The following is an 18,812-nucleotide window of genomic DNA, read 5'->3' on the forward strand; positions in this document are numbered from 1 at the left end:
TGTGAATCTGTAGTTGGGATTTTCAGCAGCTTCCAGCTTCAAACTGGCGGAATTTATTCCGGCTCTACTTCGGTTCTTTGCTGAGCTCGCAGTGAAAAATTTCCCAGCAAGTTCGAGCTTGTAGAGGTTTACACAGTTCGCCATGATGGTTGTTGTGTAGAACCTCCGATCTCTACCAAGTTCAGACAAGAGCGCGCCGCAGACTCGCTCAGTCGGACAGTAAACACCGATATGCCATTTTCTCACCACAGTCATTCGGGCCAATTTTGCCCGGGCCATGCTCATGACTCTCTCGAAGACATCGTCAATGCCGCTATCTCCAAACGCATGCAGGTCTTAGCGCTGACGGAGCACATGCCTCGTCATGACGAAGACCGCTATCCAGAAGAAATCGAAGCGGGCGTGACGCTTGCTTCACATTACAGTAACGAAAGCGCCTACTTTGCAGAAGCAAACAGGCTGCGGGAACAATACAAAGACCAAATCGACCTGCTTGTTGGCTTCGAGGGAGAATGGATTAGGCCCGAATCAGCAGACCTCGTAAAGCGCAGCATCTCGACCTACCAGTATGATTTCTTTATTGGTTCAGTCCATCATGTGCATACTATTCCCATTGACTACGACCGTGAAATGTACGAAGAAGCACGCCACGTGTCAGGCGGAACAGACGGGAGACTCTTCGAAGACTACTTCGACATGCAGTTGGCTATGTTGCAAGCTCTCCAGCCACCTGTAGTGGGTCACTTTGACCTCATTCGTCTCAAAAGCGATAGTCCGAATGGGAGCCTTCAAAATATGAGCGGTGTGTGGGATCGTATCCTGCGCAATCTGGACTATATCGCCTCGTATGGCGGTATCCTTGAAATCAATTCTGCCAGTTTACGGAAAGGGATGGATGAGCCGTACCCCAAGGCGGAGATATGTCAGGTAAGCCATTCAGACTGCGCAGGAAACCACTGAGGACTGATCCTGTCAGGCTGCCCTAGAGAAAAACATTCGATTCTGTCTGTCTGACGACAGTCATGGTTTGGATCAAGTTGCTCTCAATTACGGCCGTGTGCTGCCTTTCCTTGAGGAAATAGGTTTGACACAAGTGACTTTCCTGAGGTGTGATGGTCCTCAGCAGGACGAATCGGACAATCGCTTCCCACGTCTACGCTGCGACTACGTTGAGCTGCACGAGCTTCGGAACCATGCCTTTTGGGATGTCTCGTAGCTCTGAACGGCCATCAAACGGGCCAGTCACAAATATGTTGCCATGATGATTCGCCCGCCCGCTTCCACCAAGGTACATTGGCTCGTAAGCCACCAAAGCAGCTCTCAGGCGAACATCAGGTGTTGATTGCAGTGAGATTTGTTGCTGCCCAGCATGTCTTTTCGTACTGGTGGAGACCACCTACAAAGAGAGGCATTCATGCGTCGAGCGATCTAGCCGCCCGCTAATTCGACAGGATAGAATTAGGTTCCGATTCTCAGACAGGCTGAATCTTGCGCACAGCATCTCTATCCAAAAGCATTAGCGGAGAGATGTGGTCGGCTTTCATTGGCTGCTTTCTCGTGCGCCGTCTGCCCCAGGCGCTCACGGCTGCCGGGATTGGCATGTCCACCGATCCGTATTCTGCATCAGGACCATTGCAGCCGGTGCTACGAAAGGGCCATATCTTGAGGACGCATTTGGCGTGAGCTCTGGGCAGGATCCCTCAATATCAATCGGAGCTGATCTCGGAGTCGGCGTGAGTCGAGAGATCAGCCGATCTCCCAAGCGAAAAGGCTGGCGAGCAGGACCGGCACATATTCTTTGTTTCTGCGAGAAATACGGAATCGAAATATATTTTAGACAGAGCCACAGATTCACAGTCGTATCAATGCCGTGATACAATGCCATCCCGGCTGTGTATGGTTCGTTGCCGGACGTCATTCGTCCCCGCTGTCCTCCAAAGAGCCTGCAGGTTGCCAAGAGAGTCTGGTCCATATTTGCTGCATGAAGATCAGCCGTGCAAAGGGCAGTACGAGCATCGTGGGGCGTCCTGGACCCCGACCAGGTATGGTGAGTCTCAATTCAAAGATTTGCATGCATGGTGCAGCTCTCCCGTATGTACTATGTACACAGTACAAGGATTCGATTACCTCAACATTCTTGGGTTGTCAATCGAAGTTCAGACCGGACTAGACTATTTCGGTCGGTCAGTGGATCTGCTTTGGTGACCCAAGCAAAGGTCGGTCGATCCGAAGTACGCGGGGAGTCCAGGGAAGGTTGTGACTGGGTACCGACTGAACTTCCCAACGGAGATATCCCTCTTTTCTAGCCTTTCTAATGGATCCCGGCCGGGAGACGTTATTGCGCCAGTCATTCATCACCGTCACTTTCTCTCCGGTCGGCGGAATAGCGGTCAGTCTACTGCGTAAGCAGTGTGAAAGTGGGCTGGCAAGGTGACGTTCGAGATAGGTGAGTACCCCCAACAAACAGGGCTGTGCTTTGCTGGATGCCTTCCGTGCACGGCGTCAATAATAGCACCTCTAAGAAGTGGTGACGGCCCTCCAAGAACGATGCCATACCTCATGGTTGGCCGGATATAGCCGAGAAGCTGGAAATCTCAATACCAGGCACCTTGGAATGGATAACATGCGAGGGTGTCGAGAGCAAGCCTGGCAACCGCCTACGATTGGCCGATTTGGTTCTTATGAAGTCGTTGTGATACAGTCTCTTCAACGAAGCATGCAAACGAGCGACTGTCCTGCAGTGAGCAGCAACAGGGCTCAGGATTTAGCGACACAAACTCCGTGCATACGACTTACGAGCCGCTCCTCAACCATGTCAGTGGACGAGGTGGTTGTTACGAGTACAGAACAACCGTAAGAGGCGCACCATCAGACGAGGATCTGCTGGCATCCTGGCAAAGAAGTACGTACTCGGTCGTCCCGCCAGCCGGGATCCGTCGTTTCCCCAACACATGGCCTCGGTAGTTAGTTCTCTTTCGGCCACGTCAGTTCGGGAATATTATTGTCACTCGGCTTTAGTTGCAGGCAATACGAGTCGAAGGCGCCAACCATGGGCCCAAGGCTTTTGCAGAAGCCCTGGAATGGTGGACTGGGCGTTTTGCAGGGACTCCTGAAGGCGCATCATGGCGCCAATCAATTCCACGCCATGCTTCATCTGGATTATCTTGCCGAACCGATACGTCCTGATGCAGTACATTCTGACTCGCATGTGTTGACACCCAGCACCTGACAACCAACGGAGCTGGCGAAGGAAAGGGCTCGTTGACTCGATTTACCTCGGACATGCCACGAAAACTTCGTGCGGTTTGGCCCCTCAGCTGGAGACGCAAGAGAAAGGCCTCCAAGGTACTTCGTATTTAGCGAGGGACGGCGTAAGTGGATCAGTACAGATCGCATTGGCGACCCAGGATTCCGCGGCATGTCAGTGGTCAACCACGCTGTTGGTGACAAACCGGCTTCGATCACGTCAAGCGCTAGTCGACGAGCCTGGCACTGTACAACCTCCAGGATCTTCCGTCACGACTCTGCAAGATGCAGTGCCCCAAGCACGAGTATGCTTGCTCCAAGTCGGACAACAGCCCCTAAGGACACACTTGGAGTAGTCACGGTGGCTGATTATCCGTACCCAAGGGCGACATCCCATGCTGTCTTCTCCTTTAGCCTGCTGCAGCCTGAGAGATCCGAACTAAAAGTGACAGCTGACACTGTCGGTTGTGATATTCGGAAAAGGAGGAGGCTGTCAAAGAAAAGGCAAAAGAAACAGACACTGTCAAGCCAAAAGATACAGCAGCCAGCCCCTCCTCCTCCAGACTGATTGCCCGTGCTGCCCCTTCAGTGCACCTTGGTCTTCACCGCCGCCTTTGTTCGTGGTATGCCATCATCATTACGGACTACAAGGGGGGCACATCTAGCAAGGGCACGGGCTAAAGTGGCGCGAGTGGGTGCTTGCCCACAGAAGCCCATCTCCATATTAATTCTCCCTTCCAAACTCGGCCTCCTTCGTCAGAACACTGAGGACACCTTCCGCGACCCTCCTCGTCTGCCCCGCCATTGTCACATCCACATCCCATTGACGGGCCCGGTTGACGTTTTTCTCGATCTTCCCTTTTCAAAAATCCATTTATTTCCCTTGTCACAAATCCATCATCCCTGATCCCTGCGCCAGTCGTGTCGTGCCCGAACAGAGGGTAAAGTTTTCGGCACCTGAATCCATCCTAGTCGTCTCTCATACGCTGTCAGAGCCTGATGAGCCCCCCACTAGGTACGTACCTAGCTGGCTGATTGCATACTACCAGTAGCCCTACGTTTGCTTCTTCCAGCCTTTTTCGCCAGTTCCTTGTCCGATCTAGGATCTGTCCTATGGTCCCATCGACTGCATTCGTCCAAGGCGCGCATCTTGTATTCCACTTTAAAGCCAGGCTTGCACCTGTCATATTCTCGGAGCTGCACAAGTCATCATGAAGACTCTCCCCTGATCAACTGACGCATTCGTTCCTGTCAGCGTCACCGCCAGACCACAATACCACGGCCATTCTTGCCTGGAAACAGGACCATCCAACGCCGACTGGCCACTGACCTTCCTTACCTGCTCGTGTCTGTGCGTCCTGCCTATCTCATCCACGCCAAGCCTCTGTACCGGAGACCTTTTAAACATTGTGGTTGTCCCCCATTTCCCATACTCCAGTATCGTCTGAATAAATCAACCTTTCAGATTCACTTCCTTTGGCCCTCCTCCGACATCAAACTCGTTACCACAGCACCGTCACCATTGCTACCAGGCTCGTCCTTCGGGTGCTTCAGCCTCGCTTCGCAGTTACCAAGTCTGTCTCGTTCACGACTACCACAGCCATGGCCACTCAGCTCGAAAAGAAAGTGATCCAACCTGGGAACAAAACTGACTACCCAAAGACTGGCGATGAAGTCACCATCCAGTATACCGGCTGGCTACATGAGCCTTCCAAGGCCGCCAACGGATACAAGGGCAAGCAGTATGTTACTCTTCAGGATGCGAGCCCGTCTATTCGTCGCCACTACGGGTACTGATCTTTATCATATCAGATTCGACAGCTCTGTTGGCCGTGGAGATTTCAAGACTCAAATCGGCGTTGGACGGGTGATTCCAGGTGTGTCCCTTATTTCGGGCTTCAGCTTCTGAGATCCCCCCTCCTAACTTCGTAAAGGCTGGGACCAGGGCGTTCTTCAGATGTCATTGGGAGAAAAGTGCACTTTGACCATTCCTGGGTGAGTCGTATCCTACCCTTGCTTTATCGGTGTCGGACCCCTGCTCCGAAACTTCGGATGGCTTCACAGTCGGTTCTGCTCTCTGGGATTGGAACTCGATCTCCACTCTTTGACATCGATGTTATCCTACCGCATGTGTGACTATATTGAACAGTGTGCTGACTTGGTTCTAGACGCATGGCATACGGCGACAGGTCAGTTCTCCAACACCAACCCCACAGGCTGAGGCCAGCTTTCTCGTTGGCTCGATCTTGAAGTTTCTTTCGTCAAGACCATGCATGATCAGGGGATGCAGCGTGCTGCCGCCCCACGCGATGCCTTTTCGGTGCAAAGTTGAAGAAACTTGCATGAACCATTGCTGGCAGAAATCCGCCTGAAGACTTCTCGTACGAGTACAGACCCCCAAGACTAACAGATATCTCTCTATACAGGGGTTTTCCTGGCTTGATCCCTCCGGACGCAACGCTGATCTTGTAAGTTTCTGCAATTTCTCCCCGACTAATGGGGCCTCGCCTCCCGTCAAGCAAGCTCAGATCACACGTCCCGACCCAGGCCGATCCACGGCTATGGTTTTTCATGTGATAGGCCTGCATATACCTCGGGAGATAGAAGCACTTTCCTGGCCGTCCTTGTGTTTTTCTTTCTCTTTCTACAGTCAAGAATACGTGCTGACCTTTGCTTTCAGTGACGTCTATCTCAAGGGCATCAATAGCAAGAAGATATGATTTGAGTCCGTGGCTTATGTAGCCAGAAAATGTGCGTCAGGATAGTGTCATCATTGAGAGGGGTGGCATGCTGCATTGACAGGTTTCATATGCTAAAGTAATGTTGCTTTTGGCGTTTTGTAGGAGCAAGAGTCTAGTGACAATGGCTCTGACCTGGTTATGGGTCGATTCCACGTGGTGGAGAGGTTGTCAATATCTGTCGTCCTTAGCAGGCAGAGAGGGCAAACCCCACTTACGAAATGGCGGTCTTACTAGTACTCGTATCAGCATGGCAAAATGGGAATGGTACACGCAGCTCTATTATGGAGTAATGCCCCAGGCTATGTGCTGGTCCTGGTCTATGTGAGTGGACATCTCGTTTGTTTCTGCATAAACCCTGCGTGCAGCACCTACCAGTAGACGCGATGCTCTCGAGAGCGTGACGCCCATCCGGCGTTGTGTGTGAATTCCGTCGTTGATGTCGATGAGCAATGCCTATGAACGCCACTGGGGACGGCGTGCTATATGTATGGTTGATCCCTTAGTGTACAGCGAGTCTACTAGTTGATCGGCGTGGCTCTTGGCATATAGGTGACGTGGACGGAAGCCATCATGAAGCTGCTTAAAGTGGTCGAATCATTGAGTCTTTGGTCGTGAAGGGGTGGCTATTCTCCTCGAATTCTTCTGGCCCTATACAAGAATCCCTTCAACTCGGCCGAAGGCACACTGACGATCGTTCTTTTGGAGGACTTGTGCATGAGCTACAAATTGACGTCATGGTGTTTTGTGGCCACCACAAGAATGTCCTCGTAGGTCCAAGTTGGAAGGGGAAAAAACAAGTGTAATGCCCGGCGGGAAAGAAATCCGAGGCCTGCCAAAGACGGCTTGCAACTCATGGGGCCAGAAGAGAAGGTGTCAGCGGTACGAGTACCAGCGAGCAGGATAGCTTTTCGACTAGAGGGACCTCCTGGGAGCAATGTTAACCGAGCACCATTCCGAGGTTCCCGGGAAGAAGGGGGTTCGTGCTCGCCATCCTTTTAACACATCCGTTTGCACATCCCAGCTGCGAAGGAAGCCCAGCCCAATAATGATGGGTTGCCTTTTCTTGAGGAGTTACAACCAAGCATCTTTTAGCGAAGAGTTTTGTCCAACCGTCGCTGTCACTGGGCCGACATTCGGCTGACCCGATCCACGGTCCAATCTTCGGTTCTGCTCAGCGACCCAAGTAAACCCCCCTTGCCTGGGCAGCCGACAAGAAGACCTCAACCTTGTCACCGCCAGGGAAACGGACCATTTCTACTGGTCACCTGTCGATGTTGCGCCCGGAAACATCGAAAGAAGGACGAGAGGTTTGGGAATGTGATTAGGGCAGAGGCATCTCGCATACCACACTCCAATGGGGGTTAGCTCGCTTATCTCTTATTGCTGCCGACTTGGAGGCCCCTTGACGTGAAGTGGCAGAACGCCATGGGCATTTTACCAATATGATCACGCCGGAACGCATGATCTGTGCCATGTCTTCTCTGGACACAGTTGAACATGCAGCTGGAGGCGGTTGAAGAAGAAATCTGCTTGACCCGGAGGGTTTGCTCGGTCGGGTACAGCTCCAGCTCCAACAGCACTCTGAAACCTCAGTGGTTCCTTTGAGGAATGGACACGGTCTCCGTAGCAATTGTCGTCGACATGCTACGAGACGATATTTTGATACCCTCGCCGACGTCTCGTTTAATGAAGCTTCGATGTAGAGAATGAGAAAGGAGCCAAATACGACATAACCTCCGCAGCCTACTTTGGTATGGATTCCATAATTAGAGATGGCTCGAAGATGCTTCGAATTCAGACGTCTTGGTTAATGAGCTTAGCTAAGGACTTTAACCAACGCTTACCTAAAAGTTCTCTTTCTAAAATAGTATTTAGAACTTCAATGCAAGATAATAAGTTGCCGCCGTCTTTGATATGTTCTCACAAGATCTTGGAGTTTTTATCTGGTCGTTCACTACCTGGACCAAACTGGGATGTCACTGTGTAGATCTGGCGAGATCTCACGTAGTAGATCTTCCTTACAAATCGATGCCAAGGTATGATCGTGCCTCAATTTGGCCTACTCCGTATGGCATGGGACATACCTGGTAGGTATCACGTAGGTAGGTAATCAACCCACGACTGTGATCCTCGGCCTGGGTTATTCACCGGTTACTACTCGTAGTATTCTCTGTCTCGCAACAGCAACGACGACCTTCGGGCCCGAGAACCTTATTGTCATGGACAGTCTCCCCCCCTCCTCGCACTCGGCTATCGCTGGTCTCTGGTCCTTTTAGACCGTCATCGCCGTCGCTTCTTGCTCCCTTTTCCGTGAAGATCGCTTTTTGTCGTACGAATAGAGTTCAAGCTAAAGCCTGGGACCGACTTCCTGTCGCATATCAGAATGCGCCGTATGAACGAGGGGGAAACTGCAAATCTCTGGTCAAATCCAGATGGAAAAGGCCATGATCGGAGCTATGCGGGATGTTGCTCTTTTTTTCGTTTTGGGGGCAGACGGCCTGCGCAATGGGCATTTCCAGGCGAGAGAATTGTGTCGGGACGAACGCCAAAAGACCCTACTCCGTAGGGTCTCGAAAAAATGTCCTTGACGCACACCGACACACGGGCTCGAGGTAAGCCTGGGAAAAAATAGTACAGAGTATCCATGATGATCCTGGTAAGCAATGTGAATGATCCTCTACGAGTACTGGAGGGGACCAGATGTGCCCCGAGAACTCCCATGGTGACTCCACAACCCTGGCACTCCTGGGTAAATCCTGCCCTCCCGAAAAATAACAAAATCCAAATAATAATCCCACAGCTGGCAAACGTTAGACTTGGCTCACCCAGCGAGCAGAAGTGGGGTGTTTTCGGAATGACTGTGCTGTACGAGTACGGAGCACCACAGGAGGTACAGAGAGGTACAGTGCGAGGGCGTGGAGGGGTACCAGTAACTCCCATCCGTAAGGTCGGTGGTTCGCCATTTATTAGCGCATCGTCAAAACACGGGACAATCATGACTAGGGTCTGCATAAACACAAGAGACGGCGGTGTAGATCGTATGCGACGATTTACAGTACGCAGGTGTTGCGGGGCACTCGCATCGAGGCATGATAGCCACGACTGCTGGCACCTAAGCTTGCACGGCTAGGTCTTTTTAGTTGCAAAGCACAGAACGCTGACCGCTTGTCGAACCGAAGATCTTTCCGATTTCAACCGTTTTAAAAAGAAACTCCAAGCTTGCTGTCGACCGGGATCTCACTACTCTTCTCGGTAATAGAAGGACCGAATGCAAATACTAGTTACTACGGCCTCCCTTGTACGAGTCGTCGAGTATTTGAAAACACCAAGGTTGCATGCGCAGCACATTCCGTCCCCGTGATTGCGCTAACCTCGAACAGCAGCCAACGCAACTCCATCAGGACATGGTTCACCGATCGGAAAAGCCCAGCCCCCAGCCCGTCAAATGAAGCGAATCACTATTTGTAAAATGCCACAAATGACTTCTGTGCTGGCTTCCAAGGCGCATGGATTTGGAATGATGTACTCCGTACGAGCGTAGCTAGTACAAGTAGATGTCGCTTGAGTACTCCGTAGTTGGGTGGGGCATGCAAGGGAAAAGGGACCAGAAAAGTAGCGAGTAGAGTATCCCGTGAGTATCCGTACAATCCTTGCTGGGTGTAAACTGTACTGGTATACTGTGTAGATCCCAGGGAAAAATTGACTTGGAGTGACTTGTGCCAACAGTCCGAAGTTCAAAATTCCTTTTTCCCCCCATGCCTTTGAAAGCCCGCCTAAAGCACGGCTTTTTCCCTGGAAGCCGACAGAGACCAGCTACGCTTTTCAGTCAAGGGGAGTTCGCAAACGACACTTGATCGACATGGACGGGAACGCCAAAACGCCAAAAAGGACAACTCGCAAACAGGCATCGTCATCTTGATTCAAGCCTTGAAGGCTGACACACTCCTTCGCAATGGCTGGCTGGGATCTGAGATCATCCTCAAGCCGAATGCCTGTCACGGTAAGAGAAAAGAGAGAGGACATGGCCGACACTGATCGGCACTTTATTACCTAGGTACTAGCCCCTCCATGGCTTTCCCCTTTAGATTGTCACTACTTCCTTGACCTTCCGATCCTCGCCAACAATTAGTCGTAGCTGCCTGCCCTGCCAGTCTGGCGTGGTGTCCTTGAACACGCCCGCCCGCACCGTGTCGGTGTACAGCTCGTAGGCCGGGTAATATCCGTCGACGAAGTGCTTGACCTGCTCGTCCGTCATGCCACTGCCCTTGGTGGCGCGCAGGTTGGCTTCCTGCTCGAGCCGCCATTTGTACACGTACAGCGGGTCCGCGGCGTCGATGTGCACAAACGCATCGAGTTGCGAGGTCAGTTCGTCGTAGGACTTGAGGGCGTCGTTGATGGCGGTGACGCTTTCCAGGGTGTTGTGGCCTAAACGGCCCCGGTAAGGATTCGATGGGGTGGAATTCTGCAGCGCAGAGACGGCAGATGAGTGTTTGGATTGGAGTGTTTTGGGATCAAGAGGGCGGAAACCGACGGACCAGCCTTCGAACAGGACCGCGCGGACTGGGTTGGAAGGGTCGGTGTTGACTTGCTCCCACTCGCTCTCGGGGACACGGTCGCCTTGGCCCGAGAAGGCGGCTTTGTTGTACTGGGGGATTTTGGTGGGGTTGTTGGCCTTCAGACTCGCGAAGACGGACAGTGCAAGGGGGATGTCGTGCGTCGAGGGCTGGCCTCGGTGTTGGACGAGTGGGTTGTCCGGGTGCGATTGGGCCAGGGCGACTTGGTCTGCGTGCGTGAGGTACAGGTCGTCCAGGGAGAAAACGACCGTCGGGAGATTGTGTGGTGACGAGGAGAGCGTTTTCTTCAGAATGTCGACCAGCACGGATTTGCCGGCGCCCTGGACGCCATTGAGGCCGATGAAGAAGGGAGGCGGGTTCGGGTTGCTGGAGTGCTTGGATTGATGCTTGGAGAGCAGGGAGAGGATGAACGGGATCACGTATTGGCCTTTGTCATCTTGGATTTCAGGCATCCTGAGCGGCTTGCAGAGTTTCGACAGGGTTTGACTTTTCAATTCAAGGTCAAGGAATTTTCGATGATGTACTAAGTGTGGATGGAAATTTGTGTTTGATACTCGACCTTTTGCAGCAAAAGCAGATGGAGGGAGAATGTGGCCCACGAGATGCGGAGAGTAGGCCGACCCTACACAGTAATTCATGAATGACCTTACCCCGGAGTGTACTGTGCACGACTGTGTTAGGCTCCAGAAGCCCGTTTAATGACTTTTGGTTGCCTTTCTGCAATAGGTATTCATCTAGTATGCTGCTGACACAATCTTTGCGGCAAGGTACCGTGTTTTGGATAATCTGTTTGGACATGAATCCCCGGCGTTCCTTTGCCTACCAGGTACTCGTATTTCACATGCCGAAAGTGATTCGGAAGAGAGACCCAGTCACGGTGGACGGTGTTTTCACTTACCGACCGGGACGAGGATTGAGGATTACTTCGTGGGGCCAATGAAGGGAGCAAAGCTGGGGCTGCCGACATCACGTGCCTAAACCGTCAGGCTGTCTGACAGTGAACTTTGGCAAGATCATTCACAATTACACTAATTATTGGTCCTGTGGGAGTCAAGTTTGCCGGTCAGACAGCTCTCTCACTCCGAAGCCCACTCACGTGATCTAGAATGTGCCTCGGTTCAAATGCCTCGGCTCTCTTTCATGGCATTTCCAGATTCGGATTGGCTGACGTTCCAGTCTTCACAAAACAACTGCTTGTTTCCTTCAGCAGAAGGTCATCTACTCCATTGTCTTTCGGCTTCTGTTTTTGTCGAAATCCATCGCTCTGCTGTCTCGTCTGCTTAGAATCCATCTTCTTTCTCCTCGTCCTGATATTCTGCTCGAGACCTCCCTTCACACTCCGACCTAGTCCGACTGGTTTCTATCCCCAGCGCATCCGCATGAGCCGCACCTGAAGATGGTTCAAGAACTTCGCTTTGACAACCAGACCGTGGTGGTTACTGGCGCAGGCGGCGGATTAGGGAAGGCATATGCCCTCTTTTTTGCTTCAAGAGGTGCCAACGTCGTCGTCAACGATCTGGGCGGCTCTTTCAAGGGTGAAGGGGCTGGCACAAAGGTTGGTGGTTTCCCGTCACATGCTTCGGTCATCACTTCTGACGTCTTCCGTTCCTAGGCCGCAGATGTGGTCGTCGATCAGATAAAAGCCGCTGGCGGCAAGGCCGTGGCCAACTACGACAGCGTCGAGAATGGCGATCGGATCATCCAAACAGCCATCGATAACTTCGGCCGCGTTGACGTCCTCCTGAACAATGCCGGTATCCTACGAGACATAAGTTTCAAGAACATGAAAGATTCTGATTGGGATCTCATCAACGCCGTACACATCAAGGGCGCCTACAAGTGCGCAAGAGCTGCATGGCCGCATTTCAGAAAACAAAAATACGGCAGAGTCATCAACACCGCTTCCGCGGCTGGCCTGTTCGGCAGTTTCGGTCAATGCAACTACTCTGCCGCCAAGCTCGGTCAAGTCGGCTTCACAGAGACTCTTGCCAAGGAAGGTCAGAAATACAATATCCTGTGCAACGTCATTGCGCCCATTGCTGCTAGCCGTATGACGGAAACCATCATGCCCCCGGATGTCCTTGCCAACTTGAAACCAGACTGGGTTGTTCCTCTCGTGGCAGTGTTGGTCCACCCTTCCAACACTACCGAGACCGGCTCTATCTTCGAGGTTGGTGGTGGCCATGTTGCCAAGTTGAGATGGGAGCGTGCAAAGGGTCTGCTGCTCAAGGCTGATTCGACGTACACTCCTGGCGCTATCTTGAAGAAATGGGACGCCGTCAACGATTTTTCGGAGCCCGAATATGCTAGCGGTCCGACAGATTTCGTGGGCAAGTTAGAAAACTCATTGAAAATGGGAAGCAATGATCCTGGTGAGGAGATCAGATTCGATGGCAAAGTCGTGCTCGTCACAGGTGGCGGTGCTGGGTATGTGTTATGCGATTGTTGGAGAAGAACCTTTAGCTAACGCTCGTTTAGCCTTGGGCGGGCCTATTGCTTGGCCTTCGCGAAACTCGGCGCTTCCGTTGTCGTCAATGATCTTGTCAACCCTGATACTACTGTTCAGGAAATCCAGAAACTTGGCGGCAAGGCGGTCGGCAACAAGGCTGATGTTCAGGACGGAGACGCAGTGGTCAAGACCGCTATCGACACGTTTGGCAGAATTGACATACTGATCAACAACGCCGGAATCCTGCGCGACAAGGCTTTCACCAACATGGACGACAAGCTATGGGATGATGTTATCAACGTCCACCTGCGCGGTACCTATAAGGTCACTAAGGCCGCCTACCCCTACATGGTGAAGCAGAAATATGGCCGCATCGTCAACACTACTAGTACAAGTGGTATCTATGGCAGCTTCGGTCAAGCCAACTATGCTGCAGCTGTAAGTTTTCCGTCACTCATCCAAAATATTCGCTGACAGTCTCAGAAACTGGGTATACTTGGTTTCTCTCGAGCCCTTGCACTCGAAGGTCGAAAGAACAACATCTTTGTCAATACCATCGCGCCCAACGCTGGTACTCAGATGACCCGAACAATCCTGCCAGAGGAGCTCGTGCAAGCCTTCAAACCAGATTACGTGGCTCCGCTCGTCCTCTTGCTCTGCTCTGATAAGGTTCCAGACCCACCAACAGGTCTTCTCTTCGAGGTCGGATCCGGTTGGCAAGGACGTACCAGATGGCAGCGCTCTGGTGGCCATGGTTTCCCGATCGATGTTACCTTGACTCCTGAGCACGTTCTTGAGAAGTGGTCAAAGATCATCGACTTTAATGACGGTCGCGCAGATCATCCTGAGAACGGCCAGGAAGGCCTCAAGTCGATCATGGCCAACATGGAGAACAAGAGCAAGAAATCCTCTGGATCTGATTCCAAGAAGGATTATCTCGCAGCCATTGAGAAAGCCAAGCAAGCCACATCTGACGGAACAGAATACGCTTACGACGACCGGGATGTTATCCTTTACAACTTATCCCTGGGCGCCAGGAGGACGCAACTACCTCTGGTTTACGAGAACGACGACAATTTCCAGGTGCTACCTACCTTTGGCGTCATTCCATTCTTCAATGCTCAGGTTCCGTTCTCGATGGATGAAGTTCTGCCGAACTTCTCCCCAATGATGCTGCTGCACGGCGAACAATATCTAGAGATCAGGAAATTCCCCATCCCAACGAGTGCAAAGACACTGTCCTTTCCAAAACTTATCGAAGTTGTGGATAAGGGCAACGCTGGTATCGTCGTTACTGGCATTACGACCAAGGACGCGAATACAGGTGAAGACCTCTTCTACAATGAGTCGACTGTCTTCGTCCGAGGCTCAGGTGGTTTTGGTGGACCTAAGAAAGGTGGCAACCGCGGCAGTGCTACTACGGTGTATCAACCACCTAAGCGTGCTCCTGACGCGGTGGTCGAGGAGAAGACTTCCGAGGACCAGGCCGCCCTTTACAGATTGAATGGCGACCGGAATCCCCTACATATCGACCCCGAGTTCAGCAAGGTTGGCGGCTTCAAGGATCCCATCTTGCACGGTCTTTGCTTCTTCGGCTTCAGCGGGAAGCATATTGTGCAGAGCTTTGGTCTCTTCAAGAACATCAAAGTCCGCTTCGCCGGTACAGTCATTCCTGGCCAGACTTTAGTGACTGAGATGTGGAAGGAAGGTAACAAGGTTATCTTCCAGACCAGGGTCAAGGAGACTGGCAAATTGTGCATTGCTGGTGCTGGTGCAGAGTTGGTTGGTTCGCCAAAACCAAAATTGTAATCTAGTGGAAACAATGGTTGTCGGATGGTTTAGCATGGTTGTCGCCTCATGGATCTTTTTGCGATAGACAATCCGTGACTTGACGATTTCTATTCCGTGTCCTGTCTGTGTGAAATGTTGAGTTATTCAGATTCTAGCCTCCCTGTATCGCTTCACTGTGAGATGTTTTATACCGAGTGCAACACTTGCTGTGGAGTATCCTGGAGCTTTGGTGAGTGTGGAGGAGGCACGAGGAGGCTGGTGGCTCATCGGCATTTCTTTAATCCTTCTTTCAGCGTCGGCCTGTCGATAACTTGAACTCCATCCGACATTCGCTTGCCTGCCTCTGCCTTCTGAAATACACGATGCGAGGACATGAAGGGTCTCAGTCCCAGCTACCTCCAGTGTATTGACTTTTCAGAGCCGTGGATTGCTTGCAGCGGAGACATGTGTTAGGACTCTCGCTTGTCATCGTCAATGGGAAACATGAATGACAAGTCGCAGCAGGCGGGTCCCAAATCACTCGCAAGAGCTTGTCTATCCTGTCGTACTCGAAAGATTCGTTGTGACACCGCGCGACCCCGATGTGGCGCTTGTACCACGCAAGGAAAGGAATGTGTCTACAAACAAGAAGCACCTCATAAAAGGTGAGGTGATCCCATGCATTGAGCGCCAGTACTGACACCTGCATCCAGACCAACGTTCGCACGCATCCACGAGCTTCAGAAGCACATTGCTTCGCTTGATGCATTTATTGGGCAGCTCAGATCTGCGGCCTCGCCAGACCGTGATCGACTTTTGACACTGGTCTCGATATCGGATGGACATGCTCAACTCCCAGATGAAGACGGTGCGGAAGAAGAGGCTGAAGCACAGTTCCCACCTCATTCGCAAAATCTCAGTCACCCTGCAGCACATCTAAGGGACACGTCCGTCAGAGCAAGGACTTTGACACGCCGGACTAGTTTGGGAAGTCTGGCCGATTCATCAGATGAAGAATATGATATTGGGCCGTTCCTCTCTGTGGATGAAGCTGGAAAACCTAGCAGCTTCGGACCCTCCTCCGCGCTGCATTATCACCCAAACCCAAGCAATGGCAACAATCCGGTGCAATCTGCAGCCTCGTTGGCAAGAGATCACATCCGGAATTCTTTAATCGCAGAAGCCGCCTTGCAGCGCCAAAACGAGCGGCACCTGGCTTCCCTGCCCGATATACATGGCGTGCCTACCGAGCTAGCTACTCACCTCCTCGACTTGCATTGGAGCCGGCAGCATCACACTCTTCTACTGACGTACCGTCCAGCGATAATGAGGGATCTGCTCCGAAACGGCCCTCAATGTTCAAGATTTCTGGTTCATGCATTGTTTGCTTGCTCCAGCAAGTTTTCCGCCCGCATTGAGGTACGGGATGACCCTGCAGATCCTTCCACAGCAGGGCGACGGTTCTTTCGGCGTTGCGATGAGTTGCTCGCGGAAGACTCCCTGCTCATCTATCCGAAGGTTCCAACCGTCGTTGGACTACTCTTGCTAGGTTCGAGCTATAACGCGAGGGGCGAAACCTCGAAAGGGTGGTTGTATACCGGTTACGCCTTGCGTATGATCTACGATCTGGGCTTGCATCTTGACCCGAAAGAAACCAGCGACTCCCCCGAGCAGGTGGAAATCCGAAGGAGGGTGTTTTGGGGCGCATTCGTGTCTGACAAGCTGCAGAGTCTCTACCTTGGTCGTCCTGCTGCAATCAACCTTCGGGACTCGCATGTGTCGCGAGACTTTCTGGATACCCTTGAGGAGCAGGAAGTTTACATGCCCTACATCGACCCCAAATACCCCAGTCTGCAGCACGCTTCGACTGTTGCCGGTTCTCCCATTTACTCGGTCTCGACCTTCCAGCAACTGTGCTTGCTGTCCAAAATCATGACGAAAATAATTACCACCTTTTACGTTGTTGGAGCAAATCCTCGCAATGCTCAAGCCAGTCTACAATTAGTTGACAACGCTTTGCAATCATGGCGAGAGAGCCTGCCCGCCAATCTTGACTTCCAACCTCGAGACATACAGGGAAACTCAACGCCATTACCTCCTCCAAATCTCATGAATGTTCACGCACTCTTCCACTCGCTTCTTATTCTGCTGCATCGCCCTTTCATATCAGATGGTCATTTGCGCTGCACCGCTACGCCTGCGTTATCTTGGGGTCGATGCACATCTGCAGCACGAAGTATCACAAGCATAGCACAAGCGTGGAAGACAGCATACGGCCTCCGAGGCGCTCCCTACCTGCTGAGTTACGCCATATACGTTGCCTGCACCATACACGTGCGAAATTCGGCAGCCGAAGCAAGCGGCTCGAACAGGGAACATAGATCCCTCCTTGCGGCGAGCCTAACATGCCTGGAACAGTTGTGCATGGCCAACCCTGGGGTTGCAAAACCAATGAAAATCATCCAAAGACTGATGGAGGCTAGCAAAATTGAATTACATCAGGGTAAGTACCAAGGTTCTCCGCAAATGCTGCGTCTGGTCGCTAACAAGTCCGTCTCAGAGGAAAACGCTTTTCCCAGTTACTCTCCGGCTTCCTTCGATTTTGATACCATTTACAGCATGTTTCCTGTAAGAAAAGCGGCAAATCCAAATCCCCAATGCTCGGGAGAAGCGTTGTTTGACTCTAACATCCCGGACGACCCGCTTTTTGGCCTCATGGACGAATCCATGATATCGTTTGCTGATGTGACTGATACTTTCTTCACTGGGACTTCGGCGTTTTGATTGCAAGCCACACGGTCCTGTTGGGGTGCGTGCATGAGCACACGGCGGTCTGGATCAGAGCACAGCAATCAACAATCAATCACAACCGCTGGTATATTGATCTGCCACGCGCCGACGGCTGTGGCCGTGTGGTCAACTGGCGAGACACAGAGATTGACAGGACTACCACACTCGCACGCACTGCTACTTTCCGGGCGAAGAACGTGGTTCTGAATCGACTGTCCCCATTGCCTGCAACCGATTCCCACCCTTAAGCTACTACTGGAGCGCCGGGACTGGAGATGGCTCCAAAAGTGCGGAGAAATGGTCGACTGCGTCTGTCGGGGAGTAACCCTCCGACGCTGGAAGCAGCGGCACCACGGTACTGTACCTGCCCGTCTACGGACAGTCGAGTCCTGACCTTGATGTGCAGCTGACTGGCTGGCCAAGTGAGTGCTAATTTACTGGCAACCATTGAATTCATCTCGCCAACAACCGCTTTAGGTCGTTCGATCGTCGGAATCGCTGAGCAGAAAAATCAACTCACCCGACATCAGGAAACTCAATCAGGTCCCTGCTGCTACGCCGACCATTGACATCCTTCACAATGAGCAGTGAAAAGTCATTATATGACAAGGGGAAGGAGGTCCGTATCACCGTGCTAGGAGAAGCGCATGTCCAGAGATCGCTTGCAGCGCGACAAAGCGAATTCGCGAAACCGTTGCAGGACTTCACCACCGAATATTGCTGGGGCAAGGTTTGGTCTCGTCCCGAGCTCGACCGCAGATCAAGAAGCCTCGTCAGTAAGTATTGCTACTTTACTGCCCACATTCCGAGCTTGATGTGCTTTGTTCTGTGCTTTGGTCTTCTAATCGGAGGCATATTGTTGCAGATCTCGGGTTCATGATCGCCCTGCACAGCTGGCATGAGCTGTCCATTCATACGAAAGGGGCTTTGAGGAACGGAGTGACAGAGGCAGAGATTCGAGAAGTCGTCATGCAGTCGATGGTCTACTGTGGGGTGCCGTCGGGTGTCCAAGCGTTGAAAGTCTGCGAGACGGCCATCAATGAAATGGTCGAGGGCGGTGAGCATCAGAGACAGTTGAAGGAGAAAGTATGAGGAGACTCAAAAGGTCCGGAGTACGCAGGAAGTCAATCTCTGTCAAAACTCCTGAGCACAAAAGGGGACAACACAGTACGCCGTTCTCGTCTACGCGTGTTGCCCACATGCAGCATAGAACTCTTGCAGGAAATATGAAAAACGCTCTGC

The 18,812-nt window shown here is 52.1% G+C and overlaps 6 protein-coding genes across 6 annotated transcripts; 5 read left to right on the top strand and 1 right to left on the bottom strand.

Moving 5' to 3' along the window:
* Positions 1-126: 126 nt before the first annotated feature.
* On the top strand, positions 127-1,818 carry PV05_04621 (uncharacterized protein). The gene is made up of 2 exons (XM_013461043.1): positions 127-927; positions 977-1,818. The coding sequence occupies exons 1-2, from the start codon at positions 232-234 to the stop codon at positions 1,214-1,216; spliced, it is 936 nt and encodes a 311-aa protein (XP_013316497.1). The 5' UTR covers positions 127-231; the 3' UTR covers positions 1,217-1,818.
* A 2,532-nt stretch (positions 1,819-4,350) lies between these two features.
* PV05_04622 (uncharacterized protein) lies at positions 4,351-6,367 on the top strand. The gene is made up of 6 exons (XM_013461044.1): positions 4,351-4,988; positions 5,059-5,123; positions 5,181-5,241; positions 5,415-5,435; positions 5,673-5,714; positions 5,927-6,367. Exons 1-6 carry the CDS (start codon positions 4,849-4,851, stop codon positions 5,964-5,966), a joined length of 369 nt encoding a protein of 122 aa, XP_013316498.1. The 5' UTR covers positions 4,351-4,848; the 3' UTR covers positions 5,967-6,367.
* Positions 6,368-9,624: 3,257 nt separating this feature from the next.
* Positions 9,625-11,111, bottom strand: PV05_04623 (uncharacterized protein). Its single transcript, XM_013461045.1, has one exon. It carries the CDS (start codon positions 11,011-11,013, stop codon positions 10,069-10,071), a length of 945 nt encoding a protein of 314 aa, XP_013316499.1. The 5' UTR covers positions 11,014-11,111; the 3' UTR covers positions 9,625-10,068.
* A 643-nt stretch (positions 11,112-11,754) lies between these two features.
* Positions 11,755-14,955, top strand: PV05_04624 (peroxisomal hydratase-dehydrogenase-epimerase). The gene is made up of 4 exons (XM_013461046.1): positions 11,755-12,116; positions 12,174-12,988; positions 13,040-13,448; positions 13,494-14,955. The coding sequence occupies exons 1-4, from the start codon at positions 11,958-11,960 to the stop codon at positions 14,817-14,819; spliced, it is 2,709 nt and encodes a 902-aa protein (XP_013316500.1). The 5' UTR covers positions 11,755-11,957; the 3' UTR covers positions 14,820-14,955.
* Positions 14,956-15,284: 329 nt separating this feature from the next.
* PV05_04625 (uncharacterized protein) lies at positions 15,285-17,564 on the top strand (the record flags this gene model as incomplete). The annotated part of the gene is made up of 3 exons (XM_013461047.1): positions 15,285-15,445; positions 15,494-17,283; positions 17,341-17,564. 3 exons carry the CDS (start codon positions 15,285-15,287, stop codon positions 17,562-17,564), a joined length of 2,175 nt encoding a protein of 724 aa, XP_013316501.1.
* A 586-nt stretch (positions 17,565-18,150) lies between these two features.
* PV05_04626 (uncharacterized protein) lies at positions 18,151-18,662 on the top strand (the record flags this gene model as incomplete). The annotated part of the gene is made up of 2 exons (XM_013461048.1): positions 18,151-18,346; positions 18,436-18,662. The coding sequence occupies 2 exons, from the start codon at positions 18,151-18,153 to the stop codon at positions 18,660-18,662; spliced, it is 423 nt and encodes a 140-aa protein (XP_013316502.1).
* Between the last annotated feature and the right edge of the window lie 150 nt (positions 18,663-18,812).

The sequence above is a fragment of the Exophiala xenobiotica genome (genome assembly GCF_000835505.1).
Source record: "Exophiala xenobiotica strain CBS 118157 unplaced genomic scaffold supercont1.3, whole genome shotgun sequence".
In the NCBI taxonomy this organism is placed as follows: domain Eukaryota; kingdom Fungi; phylum Ascomycota; class Eurotiomycetes; order Chaetothyriales; family Herpotrichiellaceae; genus Exophiala; species Exophiala xenobiotica.